This window comes from Vanellus vanellus (assembly GCF_965231255.1).
Source record: "Vanellus vanellus genome assembly, chromosome: 15".
In the NCBI taxonomy this organism is placed as follows: domain Eukaryota; kingdom Metazoa; phylum Chordata; class Aves; order Charadriiformes; family Charadriidae; genus Vanellus; species Vanellus vanellus.
This window is the reverse complement of record NC_138920.1, coordinates 16674654-16697632: the sequence shown is the minus strand read 5'-3', so window position 1 is coordinate 16697632 and position 22979 is coordinate 16674654. Positions and strand designations below refer to the sequence as shown.

Genomic DNA, 22979 nt, shown 5'->3' with positions numbered 1-22979 from the left:
GGCCTACCATTGTGGTCGCTCTGCCGCCATGCGACTTGCCGCCATGGATGTACAGGGCACATCCCCTCTTGCCTGACAAACAAAGGCGGGCTGTGCGCCTCACGGGGCAGGCGCCCCGCACGCACCAAGGCCTCTTCCAGCACAGAGCCGCTTCCACCACCACGGCACCGGAGGGAGGGGAAGGGGCTCTGGCAGGAGGCGGCCATCCCTGTTCTCAGAGCGCTGCTGCGGGGTGAGGCCGCTGGCGTGCGCGGCGAGCCCTGGGGCAGCCTCTCTGCTGCAGACCCCCAGGGCGGCCTGGCGGGGAGCGGGCTGCGGTGAGGCGGCGGGCGGGAAAAGCTCTCCTCAGAGCCCGGCTCGGCGGGGGCCACAGCGGGGAGGCGATCACCCCCCCCATCCTCCCCCTCCGCATTATGTGACAAGATCTCTGCGACGCGGGCGAGCGGGCAGTGACACACAGCAGGTCTGTGTCCGTGACGCGGCCCGGCTCCGCCGTTACCCTCCACCGGGCGGGGCCCGCCGCCCTCCTCCTCCCTCCCCTCAGCCGCGGCAGCGCGAGAAGGGCGCGCGCTCGCGCTCCCGCCCCGCCCCGCCCCGCCCCGCCCCTCTCCGCCCCGCCCGCAGCGCACGTGGCACCCTCGCCGGGGCTGGTCACGTGAGGCGGACCCCGGGCTTCCCCCCCTCACCCCCCTCCCTTCCCTCCGCGTCTGACCCCGTCTCCCGTCTGGTCAATAGCAGGCGGCGGCGGCGCATGCGCGGCGGGGCCGCAGCACGCCCCCGTCCTGGCACCCCCCCCAGACCGTCTCCCTCCGCCCTATATAAGGCCGGCGCGGTGGGATTCCCGGCTCCGCAGTGTGCGTGGGCGGGCGCGGCGGCTCCGCGCAGCGGTGCGGCGACCCGCGCGGCCTCCTTCCCTCCCTCCCCTCAGCTCGGCCCCGGCCCAGCGCCGTCGCGGCCGCCGCCATGAGTTCGGGGACCCCCTACATCGGTAGCAAGATCAGCCTGATCTCCAAGGCGCAGATCCGCTATGAGGGCATCCTCTACACCATCGACACCGAGAACTCCACCGTGGCGCTGGCTAAGGGTGAGGCGGCGCGGCGGGGGGGAGGGGGGGGTAGGATGGGGGGTGTCGGGCCTAGGCTGGCTCTGCTGCCGCGGCCCGCCGCTCGCTGAGGAGACGTGCCTGCCCCCGCCTCCCTCCCCTGAACAATGAGCCCGGCCTGGACGAGCGGCGGCTGGAGCCCGCCCGCCCCGAGGGGCTGCGGCGGGGGCCCTGCGGTGCGGGAGGGGGGCGGCGGGGCTGGAGCCCCGTGCCTTCGGCGCTGTTGGCTTTCCGTGAGTCAGCACTTGGGAGGCCGCTCCACCAGGCGGGGACGGGCAGGGGCCGTGGCGGGGGCTCCGCTGTGCCTTCCCGGCGGGGCGGGCAGGGCCCAGGATGCTGAGGAGCCCTGGGTTCACACGGGAAGTTACCGGTGCCCTGGAGAAGAGGAGCTGCCAGCGCTGCTGGCTCCTCTTACTATTGTCAGGGCCAGGAAGGTGATGGTCTGCATCGCAGTCCATGGTCTGGTTCCCCCCCCTTCTGCCCGTCCATGGATACACGGCAGTATCTCGGTGCTTGGCTTGAGCAGGGCCCCGGGCCAGTGCTGGGGAAAACAGAGTCGCTGTTGATGTGTCTTTGTTCCTCTCGTGATCGATAACTGGACCCACCTCAGGTGAGGAGGGGGAGAGCTGGTGCGGAGCTGTGGGGTATCGGCACGTGGGCTGGGTCTCCCTGCCTGGCGGGCTGCTCGTCAAGGCTTTCCATCTTGTTTCCCTGTAGAAATAGCGATCTTTATCTTCTACTTAAATGGTGTCATTTGGATTCGGTTGTCAGCTGTGCTGGGAACTCCCGTATTTACTCTCGGAAAAACCTGTCCTGTCTTGTTTAGTCTCTCAAATAAGATCTTACTTCTGTGCTGCTTTTAATGTCCAGCTTGGATACTTCAGCTAATGTGCATCAGTTCTTTCTTTCCCTGACTTTTGTCCTTCTCTGTTCTGGGAAGTTCACACCTTCATTGCCTTCAGCAACCCATCAGGATTGTCCACAAACCAAACATCTTTTGTTTTGAAAGACTATCTGATGGCACCAGACACTTACTTGCCTGATTCTCAGCCATCCTCAAAGCATCCCACGCCACAGTATTTATTCAGTATAATGTTTATGTGATGCTGGACGTGTGTATTTGACACCTATTAGTGTGTATTCTGAAGTCAAAACTGTGAGTTTTCACAAATTCACTTTTTTTCTAGGAATGTAGCTGTTTATTTAAATGTACTAATGGAGCTATTTGTGTTACTGTTTCACCCAAAGTAACCAAGAGGTTACAGGAAGGATGCAGTTCCTTTACTGTATGCACAGGAGGGTCTTCACCATTACCTAGCAGCAAGCAGAAATGGTTCCTCACATAGTTCTGGCTTCCACATAGCACTTGCTACTTCAGAGCTTAAGTGGTGTGTTTCAGAGGTACATGTGATTAAAGTGCTTTATGGTGTGAGAAAGTACATGCTCTGTATAAGATTTCTGGCAGTTATTGTATTTATTGGTCTCTTAGTGTTCAGTTTTGATGAACTGGAATGCCTAAGGAGTAGTTGTTAGAATACACGGAGAATGCATTTTTCCCCACTTAAAGTGCTGCTCTATAAACTTTACAGTACAAACTCTGCTTTTCATTTTAGCTCAGAGGGTTTTTTAAATTTAGAGATTTTATGTCAAAATTAGTGTCGGAATTATGAACGTAGCAACAATGTTAAAGTCAGTGACAGCAACACCAACCCCATACTTAGGGGGCACAGCGGTTTAAAACCACTTCTTCTCTGAAGAGTTAAGAACCATGAATTACTGACATGCAGTTGAAGTTGTCCAGATAGCTAGTAAATTATTATTAAGCCCCAGTTTGAGGCTCAGACAACTTCAGTATGTAATTTAAGTGCTATTCTCTTTACTTTTTATCATCTGAGGGATATAAAGAAAAGCTTAGGTTGAAAGAGACCTCAGGAAGGAATCTGGTTCAGGGTCTTAATTGAAGCAGGGTTAATTTCACTCAATGTGTATTTGATTCCTGTTAAATCTCAACACATGCACAGTATCCTAAATGCTGGATAAGGAGATTCTATATGCTTAATTAAGCACTGCAAGAAAGTTTACTGTCTTGTTAGATGGTAAACTTAAATTGCAAACAAAGGAATTTTAAGCCCCTTACTGTCCTGTTGGTAGTGAACCAGTAACTTCCTCCCCCTTCAGTAGCAATCTGAAGAAACTAGAGTTTTTGAGCAAAGGATATCCACATAAGCTCTGCTTTCCAGACATCCAGTCACTCTTGTTATGCTTCCTGACCCTTCAGAGGTCTAGCTCGACAGAGCCCTACGCATGAGTACAAACTGTATTGTAAAGCACTAGCTGCAGTGCTGTGTGGGATTGATTTCCTGTTCATCTGTAAACAATAGTTGCTGTAACTCTTCATGGGAGACAGCCCTTCGGACCTCCACAGAAACTTAAAGCTGTACTTTGAGATGTGCCAGAAACCGTTAAACTCTTCAAATGCAGGGGCAGGCGTAGTCAACTCGTACAGCCCTGTCAAATGCCCTCACTCCTGTTTTGTGTACAAGACAGACATGGTTTTCCATTTTTTCAGTTAGAAACCCTGGGACCAGCCAACTGAGAGGCTGCCTGGGCAGCTTTGGGCTTTGCAGGTCATGTGTTTCTCCATGTGGAAGCTGCCAGGCTGATCCCGGTGCTCAGAGGAGATGTGGTACTTTCCAGGCTAGCTGAGGGATTCTGCAGTAGTCCCTGGATAGCTTTAGTATGTCTTCCTGTGAGCTGTGCTGTAATAATCTAATCTTGAGCAGGAATATCAGTGGTATGGTTCATGTCTAAAAAGCCACAAGCATTGCCTTCGGTTTATAATCTGTTTCTAGTTGACTGGGTTACAGCTGTAATATGATCAAACAGCAGCTGGAGATCTAAAATAACTTGGAGAGGTTGTATACCCTCGGAACTAATGGAAGACAGTCATTCAAAGGAAGTGACTGACAGCTTGTCCTTGCACCAGTTAAGATTCCCTTCCAGTTAGGTGTAAACTGAGGTGCTAAACAGCATCAGGGGGCAAAGCTTGGCCCTGATGTGCTCTACACAGAGCTTACTGCTCCTTGGGAGCTGGCGTACAGGTTGAACAGAGGCGAACACTGATTGCAGCACTAACTTCTGCTTGGTGGGAGGAACCACCTGGACACAGCTTTTAATCTCTGAGAACAGGACTCTTAATGAGTAGTCCTGTCTACAACCATCAGTGCTCCGAATAAGTTAGTAACAGTATAGTATACCAGTGATGCTCAGCACCGGGGCTGAGTGGACCCACTTTTTGCTGCCCTTTTTCTGGGGAAGCTGTGGTGCCCCCTGTCTGCTATCATCCATGTCACAGGGCTGGCTGTGTTTATATCTTCCCAGCTGTGTAGTGGGAGTGGCAGTTGGCTGGGACATCACCGCAGGCTGTGACATGGTAGGTGTTTGTGAAAGGTCTGTTGAGCATGTAATTTGTAAAGGTACTGCAGGAGTCGTGGCGTGTCCTGGCAGAGGGGTTGAGTACTTCTGTGGTAACCTGTTAGAAGCAATTGATGCAGCTCCACTACAGAATTCTTCTATTGCCAGAAAGCACGCGTCAAACTAGTATGTGCCAGTGCTTATCTGAACTGGCAAGGCTTCACGAAGACAGAAAACAACCAGACTAGTAAACTTGATGAGCTTCTGTAACTTGTGGCTGAAAAAAAATCTCTATGCATGTGGACCATGCTCATTCTGTAGTCCATTTCAAGCTTCCATGTGTCAGTGTTTGATGTAATTATGCTACCTATTTTCCTGCACTAACAACCCAGTAAGTCTGAGTCTGACCTTTTCCTGTTTAATGGCTTAAATTAATTTATGCTTCTACCTGGTAGTTGCCACACAGTCAATTGCAGCCTTTTTTCCACTCTGATGTGTAACATCACTGGTTGGTACCTGCTCAATTGTACCTATAGCTGGGACTCAGTGAAACCCTGGTAGGGCACTGAGGCTTTGAATTTATCACTAAAAGCTTGCTTTGTGATCAGTGGATATTACTTATAAAACCAGTGGCATGGAATAGAGAGAGAATTTTAATAGGAAGTTCTTGTTGTTATTATACAGATAGAGGTAAGGTTTGATCAAATATATGAAACCAAAGGTGCAAATTTGAGCTCTAAAGCCTGCTAAGAGGTGTTTTTTTTTTTTTTTTCCCCTTACTGTTTCGCCAGCCTCTCATGTGGTCTGTGGCAGTTGTCTCAAGCTGAATGCTTACACAGGATGGGCTGGGGAGGGAAGGGGAATACGGTAGCATAGCACTGTGGGGAAGTCCTCAGTTTTGGAGTAGGATTCTTCACTCCAGCTGGTCTATGGTCTTTACCTTCACAGTTTGATGTAAACAAAACTGTTTATGCAGGCTGCTGAAAAAGTTGGCATTTGAGGTAACAGATGTGTGCAATAAGGAGATTCAGGGTTCTGGAGGTAACCTTTTTTGTTACTTTTGGCAAGTATTACAAGAGTACTTTTTAATTGCATAAATAACTTGCACAGTGCTGCAATGGTAATACTGGACTAATAGTAATCTTTCTAATGCTAAAGTGCGATCCTTTGGTACTGAAGACCGGCCCACAGACAGACCTGCTCCTCCGAGAGAAGAAATCTATGAATACATTATTTTTCGAGGAAGTGACATCAAAGATATCACTGTCTGTGAACCTCCAAAAGCTCAACATACTCTGCCACAAGATCCTGCCATTGTTCAGGTAAGTTAGCCTGAAAGTTAGAAAGCTGTGATAAACCATTGGTGATGAAAGACTTCATTTTGGTCTAAACTTATAAAAATTAAGGCAACTAAGTGTGTGAAGGAATTTTCAGGTTGAAGCATCCTGAATCTTCTTGTTGTAATGTTAAAAATAGCAGCAGCATTAAAGACTTCAGTCAACAAAAGCTAGAGCTATTTTACCTAGCTGAGCATGCAGGAAAATCGTAAAGAGGTAAACTAACCCTTCTCAGTATTTACTTAAGCTTTAGTAATGCTGTATGTGAAGTAGAGAATCACTGCCAAAGCAAGTTGACTTCTGGACACTGTAAATGGAAATGTACTTTGTCTTGTTACAGTCTTCACTGGGCTCTGCCTCTACATCATCCTTTCAGCCACATGTGCCTTACAGCCCGTTTAGAGGTATGCCACCTTACAGCCAGCTTGCTGCCAGCTCTTTACTTAGCCAGCAGTACGCAGCTTCGTTAGGTTTAGGTAAGTAAAAACTTTACTTGCTAGAGTAAAGGCATAGTTCTTGTATGCAGCTACTGTGAAGCCAAATAACAGTAACTAAGACTGAATTCCTTGCCGAGTGTCAGGCTGTGAGAAGCAGTGCATAAGTAGTTAACTGTGCAATGATTTTATTGCAAGAAGGTCTGCCTTTCACTTACACACACACACACATACACACACACACAGATGCACACAAAAGAAAGAAACAAACTAAATAGCTAGTTTCTTTCTGCAAGTAATCCGAATACTTAACAGTTGAGGCCAGTTCAGTTCTAACCTAACGTACCTTACATGTACATCACACGTAAAAAGAACTTGTATTCCCAGAGGACTGTAAATACGCTGCTCTAATGCTATTCTAGAGATTCTTGTATCTCTTTCCAAGTCCTTCAGATGTTTCACTACCTTGTATCTTATCCGTATATCTTTGCTTTCTCTTCTTCCCTCTATCTCTTTAGAGAAATTGGTAAGCCCTCCAGCATCAGCAGCTGCTTCCAGTCCTAGTTCTTCTCCGTCTCCACAACCTGTTTCAGAGCCTGACATGTCTTCAGAGCCCCATCAGCTCTCTTCCAAGGGTAACAGCAGTTTGAGGACTCCAAATATTTGGAAGAACTGCATGGCACTTGCAAACACTCTGTTCTTGTTAACCCCTCCTAGAATGATAGTACTTATATGGGTAATGCCAGTAGAACTAGTTTGTTCTCAGCTGTTTTTGCCTTCTATTACATGAAGTATTCCTCCTGTCCTAGAAGTATCAATTAGAGAGACAGGAGAAAGAAAAAGTACAGGACAGCGGATCCTCTTGTGTGAGTATCAGGAGAGGGCTGAGGTTTAGGGATGTTGATGTGCTGCATCCTGTCCAGGAACGTGTGACACCTTAGAGACTGGGCAAGGAGTTAAATAGTCTTTCCTGGAAAGACAAGCACACTGCTTAAATTGTGGATGGCCTTGCTGTTAGAGACATAGGTTAATAGAAAATTTAGGAGTATTGCTGTAATTGAGGAAATATCAGGATAGATTTTATGCATGATGGGGCATAGTACCTTGTCAAGACTCTCAATTAGTAAAGCACAACTAACAGTAAGCAATATCTGAGTTGTGGTAAGCTGAGATAACAGTTCTGGGTGCTTGCTTCTGTGTGAAAAAAAAATCAAACAAATAAAAACGAACAAAAAAAACTTTTAAAGGGGGTTAAGTAGAGATACTAGACTGACCATCCTCAGAGCAGAGAGACCAGGTGCAGCCTGCATTTAAACATGGTAATTAGTTTCATCTGTTTTTAACTTAAGCATGTATGCTTGTGTTGGCATGAAACTGTTTCTACTTACTCTCTGGTTTTGGCCATCTATCTGTACATACTTTCTCAATATTCTGGCTAAGCTTTGGAACTTTCTTATGTTAAACTTGCACAGCAGCTTTGTCCTACTGAATAATCCTTAGGATATGTCTGTCTTCCTTGCAAGTTTTCCACGTGTATGTTAACTGAGAACCTGCATGATGTTACCTACTGGGTATATCTCATGTGGACTTGGGTGACCCAGAAGTGTTAGTGGCTTGGGTTTGTGTGTACTCTTCAGCTTTTCATTTTTCTTGCTCTTAAAGTATATTCAGTTAAAGTGCGCTTCCAAGCAATTCTTACGCATAACTACATGAACCTGTAGTACTCTGAAACTTCTAATTAAATCTAGAATGCAGTGTTTCTTCTGAGTACTGAAGACTGTCACTTTTTAATATAATTGGTGTAAGGTATACCAAACCATGAAAAGTATTTACATGTTTTGTAGTGTGAATAAATAAGCCTGGATGGAAGAGCAACAGAAGTCTTGGTAACACTTTGGCCTTGACCAAGAAGGAATTTAAAAGGGTAACTTTGAGATCCTGGTCTGGTTTCAGGTTTTCTTTGTCTGAAAGCTAACAATAAGCAATGAAGTTGAAGGACTTCTAAAAGCGGCTTACAAAATGGGATGTAGTTGAGGTGGTTAAGCTTTTGCTGCAAAACTTCTTTGACAAAGTGGGGAAGCTTTCTTGAGCAGTTTCAAAATGGTGGATTTTTGCTTCAGATTTAAAGTATTGTGTAAAGTAAAGTCCTGCGTAACCAAGGATACACCTAGAAATTGGATTTTGGTATAAACTGCCTAAGAGACTGACCTGGCTTGCTTATTTAATGTGTGTCTAATGTTGTTTAAGAACTAAATGGGTAAATTTCCTGACTTTAAGGCTCTGGATTTGAGAGCCAAGACTTGTATGGCAGTAGTGCCTTACCTAGTGTATATGCCACTTAAACATAGCATGTAATGATAAACACTCAAGGCTTTGAGTAATTCTTGACAAAACGGTTTCTCAGTAGCAGTGGGTAGGGTTTGAATAGTGTTGGCATGTTTTCTGAGAGGCACTTAGTCATTGGGATTTTTTCCAGGTGCTGGCTTTCCTTCTGTTCACCCAGTCCGCAAAAGCCCCATGGTAGAGCAGGCTGTTCAGACTGGCCCCGTTGACAACATGAATTCACAAAAGCCACCCCCAGTGAAAGTAACTCCAGGGGTTCAGCGCAATGGACGGCAGGTTCCACAGGGCAATAGTAAGACAAATGGTATGTATGCACCGCTTCGTCTTTAAAATGCTGTTTGGACACATCTGTCGAAGACTTATAGCAAGACTAAACTGTTTTGGGTTTGTTCTTGTGCTCCTTCATTAAGTTTATCCTTCTTGTTCAGTAGATACAGTTCAGGCAGCACCTGTGCAAACCCAAGGACAGGTGAATGATGAAAACAGAAGACCTCAAAGGAGAAGATCAGGTAGGTTAACCTGAAACCATAAAGGCAAATATTGTGAACTTCAGTGAAGGATTATTGGGCAGAAGATTGAGAGCAAAATAAAGCTTGATAAGGCTTTGAGCATCCAAAGATGCTTCCCTAATGAAACCGGTTCTGGAGTCACGGAAGTTCAGAACATTCCAGGTGCAGAGTTCTGGTCTCTTTTCTAGAAAAAACTTGAAGGTGTGTTATACAAATTGACGCTATGAGTTGGCAGCAGCAACTAGATTTTTCTGAAATCTGAAGTATTTTTCTGGGAAGGGCAGCCTATTTAAGAAGCCTTTGCTTCCATAGAGCAGAGGTCTTATCTCAAGACTGCATTTTAGGCACAGGTCAAAAGAAAGTGAAATTAAATTCAGATATTTCTGCCCAAGCAAAATGAGAAAGGGCAGGAAACAAAACTTCAGGCTCTCAGGTCTTCAAATTAATTTGCCTGAGGGCAGCACTGTAGAAGGGGTCACAGCTCTTCCAAAAAGGAGTTGATAGCTCCTCATCTGGAACCCAGAAGCTTTACAAAGTACAAGCTCCCTTTGTGGGTAGATGAGCCTTGGGTGGGTTTTCTGAAACCAGTGACCTGCTCTTCTTTGCCATCATGGCAGGTTTGTGGGCTAATTACAGTTGCATGCCTGCTGGTGAATAGCAGACAGAAAAGATAGTTTTCCCTGCTTCCCTCAGCTTTTCTTGGTATAGTGCTTGTTCTGATTTCCTCTCCTCACACTGGAAGGGAACTTGGGTGTACTCGGTCTTAATGGTGAGACTGACATCCAGGAATGTTTCTCAGAAAGCTAAAGTATTGCTGTAATGTCTTCTACAGCCAAGTTCAGAAGTTACGTTCAGAGAGGTGTGGGCTAACCGCAGGACTGGAAGCCAGAAACTCCTGAGTTCTAACCATGGTTTCCTCTGGTCTTGAGCAAGTCATTTAACCTCCCCGTGCGTTACCAAGTGTTTAAACTCTCCTGCTTTCAGGAAACAGGAGAACCAGAAACCGTTCTAGAGGACAAAACAGACCGACTACTGTGAAAGAAAATACAATAAAGTTTGAAGGTGATTTTGACTTTGAAAGTGCAAATGCACAATTCAACAGAGAGGAACTTGATAAAGAATTCAAGAAGAAACTAAACTTTAAAGGTTTGTGGCTTCGTTAAATATGAATTGCTGAGCTAGTAGTAAACACTGCATAGACAAACTCGTTCTGAGAAACTGCATGATTACATGTGGCAGGATCTCAAATCTTGTTTGAGGGAGCAAGAGAACAGATGGCTCTGCAGTATGCATCGAGGAAGTGTAATACGTTTTATTATCTTCAGATGACAAAGCAGAGACGGGGGAAGAAAAAGGGGACCCTGGAGTGGCAACTCAAAACAATGACGGTAATGCAGAGGAGGACCTTCTGGGACCAAACTGCTATTATGATAAATCCAAGTCTTTCTTTGACAACATTTCTTCAGAACTGAAATCTAGGTGAGTATTTTCTAGAAGATTGCTTTTTTTAATGCAGTTCTATGCCTAAAGAATTGTAGCCATAGTCAACATCACATGGATTAATTCTTCAAAAATCTTAAAATGCAAGAAAGTCAGCAAAACAGTTATTAAAAGGGAATATTGCCATGCACTTAATGACTACAAGTTGTACTGACTGAGCTTCATGCAGTGGGATCAAACAAAAAGCAAGGATTTCAGCTGATACTGATACACTTGCCTAAACTACGATACAGGAATTTCCGGTTCTGTTTCCCAGTACTGACTTTGAACCCATTGATTTTAAACAAATTTCTTATCTCATTTGTGGGAGGAGGCATCAGGGTCATGCTGTGCTGAAGATGGTGCAGCTTGCAAACGGGAGCAAGCTAGACCTGGAGTTAGGGCAGAGAGGAGGTCAGGTCTGTCTGTGGAAATGCATTAAATTGAATGGGAACATTAAAAGAAAGCTTCATCTTTTGCTGCTGACACTGATGTTATCAACTGCCTGGTGAAGTCAGACATCCCGTTAATGTCAGTATGGGAATGTTGGTAATGTTTCTGCTTCCATTCAGCAGAGCTTCTGAGCGAGGTGGGCTCTGCTAAGGAGGGAACACCCCAGTGCTGTGGAGCTGCCTCGGTAGCAGCCTGCAGAACCTCAGTTGTGACCGGGCTTCCCAGGTTCCTGGAGAGGCTTCATTCAAGTCAGGAGTTTGTGGTTTACAGGAAAACAAGACAGAGTTTAAAATGCCAGTGAGACCATGTTCAGCCCTTTTCTAGGCCCATCTTTAGTTTTCCAGTATGAACGTGGCTTACAGAAGCCAACAGCTGTTGCTTTCAAATCCACACTTAGCAGAGGAATGCTCACTTTGTTCTTGTTGCGGTTTAGTTCCACAAAATAGGGTGCTTGAAGCTTCCTGGCTAAAATGAGTTGGTGGCTATTTGATGTTTATATTAAATCTGAATGCAGTCTTGTTCAGTTCTAGGCGTACCACATGGGCTGAAGAAAGGAAGCTCAATACAGAGACATTTGGCGTGTCTGGACGGTTCCTTCGTGGCCGCAGCTTTCGTGGTGGATTTCGAGGCGGAAGGGGTAGCGGAGCAGCAAGGCGAAACCAAACCACTCACAGAGCTGGTACTGGCAGAGTGTAACTTCAGAGGCAAGTTTTCTAGCAAGAATAAATACTGTCTCTGAGCCAGGTTTGTCTCATTCATTGCCTGAACTGTCTGCAACCTCTTCTGCTCTTCAGTTTCATGGATAGACAAGAACTGTTCCTTACTGTTTCTGATCTGTCTGTTGAAGTAGTAGAAGAAAATAAGAGTGGCTTTAACGTGTTCTTTGACATGTTGATTGTTCTGTCGATTCCCTGGGCTAGCCTTGTGCCCATGGGCTAGCCTTGTGCCCATGGGCTAGCCTTGTGCCCATGGGCTAGCCTTGTGCCCATGGGCTAGCCTTGTGCCCATGGGCTAGCCTTGTGCCCATGGGCTAGCCTTGTGCCCATGGGCTAGCCTTGTGCCCATGGGCTAGCCTTGTGCCCATGGGCTAGCCTTGTGCCCATGGGCTAGCCTTGTGCCCATGGGCTAGCCTTGTGCCCGTGGAAGCAAGAGCTGCCCGTCTGAGCTGGGGCTTCAGTAAGCATTTCAGTTGATACATGGCTATGAACTTTGCTGCTTTTGTTTTCCTGGGGGAGGATCCCCATGTTATCAAATCTAACTCTACCTTTTTTCTGAATAGGTTCTAACATCTCTCCTGAGAGGATGAATCTGTATATAGAAAGAAAACAACCAACTGCTGCACTAATGTGGGAAAATGGTTCATATTGTTTACTGTCTCAGCTCAAGCGACAGAACTTCATGTACTTACTACTGCTTATATTCTGGACTTATTTTGAACCAGCAACTGTCAGCTGGAATATTCTTTGGAAGAGGGAATGTGTTCAGGGGTACCTTCTTCAGGGTGTCTTTTTTGTTTTGTTTTGTTTTTGTTTTTTTTTTTTTAAGTGCAGACTAACTTACATGGTTCTTCTTTCTGGGTCTCTCAAAGGCTGCTACAGTCTAAGCTTAAAGTCAGACTCCTTTTCTGAACCCTGAAGAAGATAAATCATGGTATTTTAACATGGAACCAAAGCTCACTTGAAATAAACCAGCTACAATTTGTTTGTTTGGGTAACCAAATGGATTCTGTGGTGCTGCTGGTCTGGCTGTTCTCAGCAGCAGGTGTGAAGTAGCACTTGGTATCTGGAAGGATGGATTCCTGGTGCTGAGGAGTTATGTATATTGTCACTTGGGAATACTGGATTGTTGATCATGTAGTAGTGTAAATGACTGTACAACTGTTTGGCGGCTGGTACTAATGTGGAGGTGCTGCGGGCTGATGGAACCGTGACTCTCCCTCAAGCTGAAGGGTGCCAGGTGCTCCTCGGAGGCCTGGAGCTCCTCACTGGGTCAGGGCGGTGCTGGGGGATGGTGCGCCGTGCCCTTGGCAGGATAGGGGCAGCAAGCGTCTCCCCTGCTGTGCTCCGAATAAAAAGTTTTTGGCAGTAGGTGACTGTCTGGGAAGGAGATCCAAAGCTCTGACTTCTCGCCTCAGTTTGTACCTCACTCGTAGGTAGTACCAAACGCAAACAGTTCTCTGTACACTAGTAGACTGTGGTGGAACACTATGGAATGTTTTCATTAAACTAGGGATGGGAGTCCATATAATGAAGCTTAACAGATGGGCATGTTTAATTTGTTTCCTCTATACCCCCCCATGCTGTAAATAGTTTAGTTGTTTTTCTTTTGTTTTTAAAAATCTGTATGTGGGGAGAGGGGCTGGGAGGGGGGTTTACATTTGTTTGCATGAATAAGTGGGTTAAATTGCTATAGGCATGTGTCCCTTTTTTGGTTGGTAGGGAATTTTGTCGAAAAAGCACCTTGATGACTGAACCCCTTACATAGCTAGAATTTTTTAGTTATGCATTGACCTAGGTTACTGTAAAAGCTTGGATTTATTTTTGTAGGACTTTATTGCTAAGAGTTAGAACATAGCAGTGGGGCTGCTCTTTGGAGTAATGTAAATTGTAATTATAATAAACATGTAAATGTTTAACGTTTCCCTCCTACTTTTGTTCTTTACGTAGCTCAGTAACATCCACCCGGGCAGCTCTTCAGATGTCGGTCCTAGCAGGGCTCCAGGCTGAGTCAAAGAAAACCGCGCTGCAGGGTTCGGGCAGGCCTGGAGGGTATTACACGGTATTTGCAAAGGGCTTAAAACCCCTAATCCAGGCACTGACCCTCGTTACTGTTACCCATGTTTTGGCTCTTGTTGAGGAATCGCGCTCGTGGGTGTTCTGTTGTCCAGACCGCCGTGAGCGCACCTCCCTGTGCCTGCCTGGTGCAGCCCCAGTCCCGTGGCTGCTGGGGCTAAACTGGGTGGCAGCACTGCTGGTTCGGTAGCCACAAATGCCTTCAGTAGCTGGGCCCATACCGGCACAACAGGGCGTGTGCTGGAACAGCTCCCCTGGAAGCTGCTGCAAACCTCTAATTTCTGCACTGGCAAAACAGCCGGTGTGACATCAGGTGTAAAGATGGAATTGCATGGCTGACTTGTCTGAGGTGGCTGTGGCAAAAAGAGAAATCATCATTCACTTCTGTGTAATAATGCCTTTTTATTTATTTTTAAGTCAGTAGTTCCCCGTCTCTAGAATAAAGCCTTAGCTCTAACACGGGAGACAACAGTTCCTGACAGCAGTGCTGAAGGTGCTGTGCTGTGGCCACAGCCATGGCGGCACAGTGTGTGGGGGCTCCTGGGGAGGCTCAGCCCCGGCTCGTCCACTGCAGCCTTTCTCCTGTGGGAACGCTCCTTCCCAGGGCTGGGGCTGCCCCTGGGGTTCTGCTCCAGCCCTATTGGCTTCCCAGTGGAAGCTGTGGAACGTGAGGGAACCAAACAGCCTTCCTAACTTCAGAATTCCAGTCCAAGGACTGATAAATGAAACACCACCCTATTCCAGCAACTCCCTTTCTCCAGCTGCTGTGGTCCAATGCTTTCCTGAGCAGGAGGAAGGAGCACCGCAGCTTTCCTGGCCTTGGTGCCTGTGTGATACTCTGCCCACACTTTGCTTTGCTGCATTTTGCTGTAAACAGCTTAGTTGTGGTGTGAGAGGCCAGGGAGTGTGTGAGGCACTGCAGGGCTGTGTCTGCTGCCCGGCGCAGTCTCCCCAGGGGCCTGCAGGCGTGCAAGATGTCCCGGGGCAGAGGCTCAGGCAGCCCGGCTCCCTCTTGCAGGGGCCTGGGACACTCGGTCTGCGCTGTGCTGCTGCCAGCTTGCTTTGTAGCTGTAAAACCACATGTTGGTTGTCAGTAGCAGATGAAGAGCTGCTTTTGAGGGCTTGGTGGATGTAAACAGGGAAACTTTTATAATTACTCTTGGGAGCAGGTACTGAGCCTTGTGGGAAAGAGCTGGGGAGAGCCCTGAGGCTTCTCTAGCATGGGACAAGGCAGCACAACTGAAGTGACAAACTTCCCCTTCCCTGAAAGCTGGGAGTAGAGATGCCCTGAGGAGTACAGGGAGGATGGACAAAGCCTTTTATTGTGCTTAAGGGTTGTATTGAAAGAGAAACAAACTGCCAGTAACAACAAAAATACATTTTTTCACCATAGCGACAGCACAATAAAAGGCTGGTGCCCATCCTGCAGTGTGAGGGAGGGGAGCTGTGCTCTGTTCTGTACCCGCCTTGTCTTGGAGCAGCTCAGGCCCCTGGGCCAGTCTTGGCCCCAGCAGGATCCTGCCCCTGCCCCATCTTGCCTTCTCCATGGCATGGGGGCCTTGGAGCACCTGCTGCTGTGCCCAGAGTGCTGCCCTCCTCGGCCTCCCTACAGCACAGGGAGGGTGACAGCAGACAACTCCACTGGAAAGAGCTTTCCCAGGGCCAGAACTGGAGTGGAGATGCCACAATGCAAACAGCATTGCCTGTGGGCTAGTTTTAAAGCATTTGAGTTGCACAGTTGTCACCTGACACCTTCAGATTTATATATTTCTAAGTTTATTGCATTTTACATGTCAATGTGTGCAGCAAGCTGATGGCACAGAGCAGATCCTGCCTCTCAAGAGCAACATGACTTTGGTACATGGCTGTGCAGCTGCAGGTCTCCACATCCCTTACAGCGTCTGAACCATCCCCCTGTGCCAAAGGGAAGAGAATTGCTCACAGCGCTGCTGGGACTGGCAGAGGAAATGGGCTCAACAAGAAACCCAGTTAAACCCAACTCAACTCCAGTGGGTGAGGTGGATGGGGCACACAGTGTGAGGGTAAATACAGAGGGAGAAAGTGGAGTAGAGCATTATGGTTTAGCTGTGCTGTACAGAACATTCTTTGCAGTTATTTTTAGCATTAGGAAGCAACTGGTCTGTAAATCCCACTGTGGGCACTCACAACAGCAGCACTTTATTCTGAATCAGATGAATCATGCACAGTCTATGTCAGCACCAAGCCGTGACGACACGCCTGAGATGGGGACAATGACAGGCAGCTCTCCCCCAGCATCACCCCCCACCCCTGCGCTGCCCAGCACCTCTGCTCGCACAGCTCACATCCAGGCCCCAGCCATTTACACTTGAAGATGCTAGTTAGGGGGAAAAAAAGCCTAATTCCATATTAAGTTATATTCTGTTGAGGCCATAACAACCCTTGAGACAGCTACTTAAAAAAAGACACTACCACCTGAGCCACGGTAGAAGAGAATCATTAAACAAACTGAAGTGTCCCAGGAAAAAAATGCAAACAAAGTCTTTGTCCTTTAATGGGTCACTACTGCTGTTTTGTAGCCAACCAAATAATTGTAGGTAATTAAAATCTAAGGAACAGACAGATTTTTTTTAAAACAACAGTTTTAAAAAAAAGAAATCAGTAGGTTTATTGTAGGTCTTGAGAAGGGCACAGGATGAGTAAGTGGAATGCCTACACGTTGTATACAGAGTAACCCATCAATTGAATTAAAAAGAAGCAGCTAAGCCGTTGAATGAAATTCATCATGATGTTTTCTTCTGTTTTTTCTTTTCATTTTCTTCCTTTTCTTTTTCAATTTCAGCAACATACTTCTCAATTTCTTCCGGGTTGAGGATCTAAAACAGAGACACAGGTGACCCTCCAGACACTAATACAATGTAGAGGCTTTTACTTAAGCAATTCTAGTTCTGCCATGGAAAGAAAGTTAACTGGTGTTTATCCAGACACAGGCACCTTGCGCAGACACAACAGCATTCCTTGGCCACTGATAATAAACAGAAGCATTTGTGACAGGAAGGGCTGGCAGCTAACGCAGAGCAACAGGGAGAGCGTCAGAGGAACCGGCCGCAAGGGGAAAGAAGTGGAACAGAGACATTACCTTCAGCGGCTGTTCTCGCCTCATCACCGCCAGCTCAATGTTCTTCCCACCAGACTGCACAACCTTCACAAGAGTAACATGTAGGTATTAGCAGCGTGTCCGTTCATTCTAACAAACACCTTCTGTTTTTTTTTTTTTCAGAAGGAGAAGAAATACGGATGGGGAGTGTTTTGCTCATCAGCTCTAAGCTCTCGGCTCCAGTAGCAGCATGACTCTCAAAAAATAAGGGTCTTCCTCTGGCATCAATGCACGCAGCGGCTGGTGAAGAACACCTCGTCTCCACCATCTGCCTTTTGATATTTTCTATATCTTAAACTTCAATACAAAAGTAAAATATTCTGCATGTAGTTTACCCCATCTTTGGTGTGTTTGTTTTCACACCCAGAACTGAGGTCTGTTTTCCTCCCCAGAGCACTGCCAGTGAGTTCTGTGTAAGCTATGGAAACTGTTACCGAAATATTCTGAACCTGGAATGAACCCCACAGCCATGGGCTACAATGACTGTTTTTCACAGATTCTTTTATAGCACTCCTGTGCCATGCACGAAGATTTTCACGTACTCACATTTAATTTGTTAATCCAGAGATACAGTGAACAGTCACACAGGGGACCCAAAACAGACTCACCTCAAGAAGTGCCTTGATGACAAGTTTAATAGTTAGATCGTCTGTTTCAATGGCTTCATCAGTATAGTTTTTCTCCAGGAATTCACGCACAGATTTGGCTCCTCTGCCAATGGCATTAGCCTGGGAACATCGAGGAAGAAAAAAGATAATGAATGGAAGTTCAGAAAATACTTCATTTACAGAACAAGCAAGAAATACAAATTGTGCAATTACACAACCTGAAACCATTTTGTGATCACCATGTATTTTTCAGGACATTGAACATGTTACTTCCCACATGTCACACAAAAAGACAGTTGTCAGGCACAGGTGGTGGGGTGGTTTGGTTTTGTTTTTTTGTTTTTTTTTTGTTTTGTTTTTTTTTTTTTTTTTTGTTTGGTTTTTTTTGTTTGTTTGTTTTGTTTTTTCAGGGGGGAAACAGGAGAAGATTTCCCAAGTAAAGCTGAACTGTGAACTGCCATTCTCAGTAAATTTGATCATTAAGGATTTTTGCAGCTGTGAGCCAGCACCATCTGGCCAGTGAGATCTCCTTTCTACACCAGTCTCTCTTTAAAGGAGACATTAACTCATAAACATTTCATTACATCTCCCCAAGAGACAGAATCAGCTCACCTTCCAAGCATGGTATGTACCAGAGGGATCGGTCTGGTACAGCCTTGGGGTTCCATCAAAGTCAAATCCCACAATAAGAGCGGAGATACCAAAAGGTCTGCGACCGTTGCTTTGTGTGTACCTCTGATCAGAAAGAAGAGACACTTATTTCAGCAGCGGTTCCAAAAACATTTGGCAAGTGGAAAGCACTGTAGAAGTTACAACTGGAAGAGCCACCAGAAATACTTTTAGCGGGCTCTCTTACCAATCTACCTGTCAAAGTCAGGGTGCCGTGTCTTACAGAAGATCTTAGGCAAGGCAAGGAAGAGGCGGTTATTGTTTCACCCCTGTTCCTAACACCCGCTGAAGTTCACTGCCTGACACCGGGCGGAATGCCTCTTGCGCGCTGGGTGGTGCCGAGAGGCAGAGCATGCCAAGTCAGCCAGCCCAGGTGCAGTGCTCCGCTTTGGCAAGTGTGCTTAGGCTGCCAAAGAGGATGATGACACCTGAACACAAAGTCAGTTTTCACCAGCGATTTGTAATAATTCCATCAGAAAGCACAGCTTCATCGGTGGCGATAAGCAGGCCACAGCAAAGCCCCTGTTACAGCCCTCCCGCTGACACAGGGGTAACAACGTTGCTGCCACGTCTCATGGCAGAAGTGCCCACAAAGAGGGAGGCCGAGCAGCAGCAGCAGCAGCAGCAGCACTCCCACAGCAGGGATATTGTGTGAGAGTCACGGTTTGTACCAGCTCTACAGAAATCATCAGTGTGCCAGAACGAGAGACATAAATGTGAGATTACTGTAGAGGAACGGAGTGAAACTTTGGAAAATGCTATTTTGCGCTGGCAGGCTGGTGATTATTACAAGAATTACATGATTATTGCCATCACTATACTAACACAAGTCTGTGCATAAATAAATCAGACTTTTTCTAATCCCCACTAGTTGCTGAAAATCAGTTTAATACACTGGCAAATGAATATTTTCATCACAGAATGCAGACGGGCATATTTTGATCCTGTAAATCATTTAAAATTCATGAATATCAAATGTAATATATTAAGTACCATGCTGTTTTGCTCCCCTCTCACCCCTCCCTGCAATGGCTTAGTAGAAGGGAAAATGAACAGTAGCCACCAAGACGTTTTGACAATAACACGGCACCATTGTTATGAGAGTGAATTAGAGCTGTAGATTAGCGAGTGTTCCCGATGATATCACAAATGTAATTATGCAGTCCTTACAAGTACTATTTAATTTCTTAATCTTTGGGAAAAAACCCTAACAGTAATCAAGCCTCCTTTTCTATTACTATATCCCTATTTCCAATAAACACCCGCGATGTATTCTGTTATGCTGATTTTTACCAGATGAGTAGAACAAGGCCAGGACAGACATTTTACACCCTTAGTCTGAAGTGCTGTTCATCAGGACGTATGTTAAGAGCCTCTGTGCAGTCCAACATACCTGTTTCAGACTAGCAATGTAACGCGTGATGTACTCCACGGTGACAGGATCCTCCACGGTAAGTCTGTGGCTTTGACACTCTACACGAGCTCTATTTATAACTATTCTGGCATCAGCCGTCAGCCCTGAAACGACAGTGTATTCTCCGATTCATGCTTCATACCATACACACACATAAACCAGCTAGTCTTACCCCAAAAGGCTCACAAGGTCCGTGTCAACCGCAATGAAAAAAGTAAACGGGAGATCCCACCTTCTCAGGTTTGCTGAGCAAGAATAACATTTTCAAGGTAACAGAAAGAAGCTGATGTACCAAAATAACCAGAGGATTTAGTTTACAGCTTTCATGTTTGTGAGTTAGATAGCACATGCAATTCTGAACCAGGGAATCGGAATATTACTGACTGACAGCATTCCATCTAACAGCAAATTAGCAAAGCCATGTCAGTTCTCACACGTTGGTTTTATTTTGTATGCGGTCCCCCTAACCATAAGGCAGCTTTCTCTGCACAGCAAGTCTTGTCTAGTTGATGAGGCTACAGCAGCATGTTAGTTGACAAAAACGAGCATGACCCTTTAAAAAAAATTTAAAAGAAACTTATTATCTTCTTTTTTTAGCTTATGATGCCATTTTCAATTTACAGCCTTGTTTCTATTAGAGAACTTTTCTTCAAGCTTGTGAACCCACCCACACACATCACAACCTTTAGCTAAGGCAGCAAAGCAGCACACTAAATCTAAAATCCATTGGTTTTGCTGGTTAAATCAGCTCTCCCCTTAATGCACGAACACTGACACAAAGATTCTAAACTGTTTGGAGAGATGAGAAACCTTCTGAAATACATTTTCTCTCCATTTACGTCAGGTTTTTTAACTTTCACACCTCCTGTTCAAGCTTTCAACAATGGAAATTGAGACATTTGGAACAGGAAGAATGTGGAGTTAGAATATTTAAGCTTCAAATCCAGAGCTGTTCATTCAGAAAGAGTCTTCTGAACTAGAACAGAGATTTTTCTTTGTTTTATGCAAGACTGCAAAATTTAGCTGTTTTGGCATGTGGGAAAAGGCCCTCGTAACTGACAAATGTTTCTTATACTCCTGTATGTATTATTAATACATATTTTGTATAAAAATAAATATTTAGTTTTAAATACATAAAATATATTAAGTAAATATATAAAAAAATTTAAATATATATTTAAACAGTATATATCTGTATCTGTGCTAATGACATCAGTTCTCAGTCTTCATCCTCACATTAAACCTAGAGGACCTTAGTAACTTCAACATGTATTTCCTCTCATGAGACCACTGGCTCTCGCTATATTTATCCACACAGCAGCCTGCTCTTATTTAAAACAGAATAAGCAGTCGTGGAAATACACTCTTTCCCCAGTCTTCAGCCAGTTATGCTAAGTATTTCATGTTCTCAGAATCCATAAACATACCCAAAGGCGTTCCAATAACTGCCAAACCCCCCAAAGGGATCACATACCTGCAAAAGCCATGCAGACGTTGTCATCGAGAGCACAGATCTTCCGTACAGTTCTTTCATCCTGAAGTTTTGCCACAGACTTCTTTTCCACACCAAGAACAACAATATCCTTCCCTCTTACTCCAACCTTCAACACATTAAAAGAAAAAAGTTAAGCTAGGTCCAAAAAACCTAGTTGTTGCAGACTTTACTGAAAAGAGTAGGAAAAAACAAACAAATACAAACCCCCCACATTGTAAACATTTTTTCAACTTGAGGTCAATATTTTATTTCCTATTGCCACAACCTGGAGAAAGAACTGATGTAACAAAATTTGCATTAGATTCCAGGGTGCAGTTTCATAATCGGTTCATACCAATTTAAATCCGTGTAGCTCCCAAGAGATATCTTCCCACTCCTCTTACCAACTGTCTTTTCCCCAACTCTCCCCAATACCAGCATTCACATTTCCTCAGCCACAGAAGCAGGATCGACAACAAAACTACCACTACAGTTAGTCCAGCGGTATTGCTCAACTCAGAACCCAAAGCACTGAAAATCAGACCAAGTAAAACCTACAAGCAGCCTGCCAGTAGCCTGCTGCCTTAACGTCCTAATTCTTACTTTGAATACACCTTTTCCAACATCAGGGAGTAAAACACAGTTGACCTTTCACACTCATTCCCACTGCCACTCATAGGGTGATGGGAATCATTTTGTCTTACGGGGTGGCCCTGCTGTTAGTGTGTGACTGATGTTTCCAAAAACACTGAGCTCAACTCAACAAGACACAAGACAGAGGTAGATTATATTGCAGGTTAGTTCCACTTTTACAGCGTTTTTCATTTCTGAAAAGGAAAAGAAGCCTATTTGGCGCTACGTCCTGTTACGCTTATTCCCATCCCAAAGGCAGTACATTTTCATCCAGATACTTTGGGAACTAATACTTTTCTCTCCTCGCTCCCCCGAGCGAAAAAAACCTTTCACTGAGCAAAGCCTGGGAACGACTGGAAGCCAGGGGGCAGAAAGTTGCCCCTGCAGGCCTTCACTGACGCCTTTCCCGGTCCCCTGGGAAGGGGCACCCCACACAGGGCCCAGACCGCCGCTCCGGCGGGCGAGCACCAGCCCCGGCCCCTCAGGGGGCACCGGACACCCGCCGCTGCTGAGCCTCAACGCATAGAGAGGCTCCGAAGAGAGCCGAAGAGCCACGGTAGCGGCCCGCAACAGGCCCCGAGCGCTACAGACGGCACACCGCCCGCTCTGCAGGGTACGCAGATTTCCACAGCGGCTCCGGACCCGGGATCCCGCCCGACCGCCGCCGCGGCCTCAGGGCATCTCTCCGGCAACGGGGCACGGCTGCCCGCCCCTGCCCGCCCGGCCGGCCGGCCCCGCTGCTGCCCCGGGCCCGGCAGGCTGGGGAGTGAGGCCGGGACAGGCTCTATCCCGGGCCTTCCCTCAGCCCGCCCGCCGCCCCCGCGGCCGCCCGCCCCGCGCTCACTCACCGCGGTGGAACCCTTCTTCACCGCCTCCTGGGCGTACTCCACCTGGAAGAGGTGCCCGTCCGGCGAGAAGACGGTGATGGCCCGGTCGTAGCTCATGGCTGCCGCCCGTGCGTCCCCGCGGGGCCGGAACCAGCCGCCTCCCTCAAAACAGCACACTCATCCCCCGCCCGCCGCTTCCGGCGCCCGCCGCCATTCCGCCGGCACGCCGACGGCGCCCCCTGCGCCAACTCCGTACGCTGCACCCCAAAGCCCGCCGCGGAGAGGCGGGGCCTCATCTACGCTCTTGGCGTAGGGAGTCCGCCTTACGCACCCAGCGGAGGCGGCCTCCCCGTCT

General features: G+C 46.8%; 2 protein-coding genes across 2 annotated transcripts; one reads left to right on the top strand and one right to left on the bottom strand.

The window, feature by feature from the left end:
- The first annotated feature begins 914 nt into the window (after positions 1-914).
- Positions 915-13706, top strand: LSM14B (LSM family member 14B). The gene is made up of 10 exons (XM_082491279.1): positions 915-1084; positions 5675-5838; positions 6194-6329; positions 6806-6922; positions 8764-8934; positions 9062-9139; positions 10124-10285; positions 10465-10618; positions 11596-11775; positions 12351-13706. Exons 1-9 carry the CDS (start codon positions 964-966, stop codon positions 11765-11767), a joined length of 1275 nt encoding a protein of 424 aa, XP_082347405.1. The 5' UTR covers positions 915-963; the 3' UTR covers positions 11768-11775; positions 12351-13706.
- A 2666-nt stretch (positions 13707-16372) lies between these two features.
- Positions 16373-22843, bottom strand: PSMA7 (proteasome 20S subunit alpha 7). The gene is made up of 7 exons (XM_082491114.1): positions 22646-22843; positions 21165-21291; positions 19670-19794; positions 18220-18342; positions 17608-17727; positions 16982-17044; positions 16373-16718 (listed from the first exon to the last, which is right to left on the bottom strand). Exons 1-7 carry the CDS (start codon positions 22739-22741, stop codon positions 16626-16628), a joined length of 747 nt encoding a protein of 248 aa, XP_082347240.1. The 5' UTR covers positions 22742-22843; the 3' UTR covers positions 16373-16625.
- Between the last annotated feature and the right edge of the window lie 136 nt (positions 22844-22979).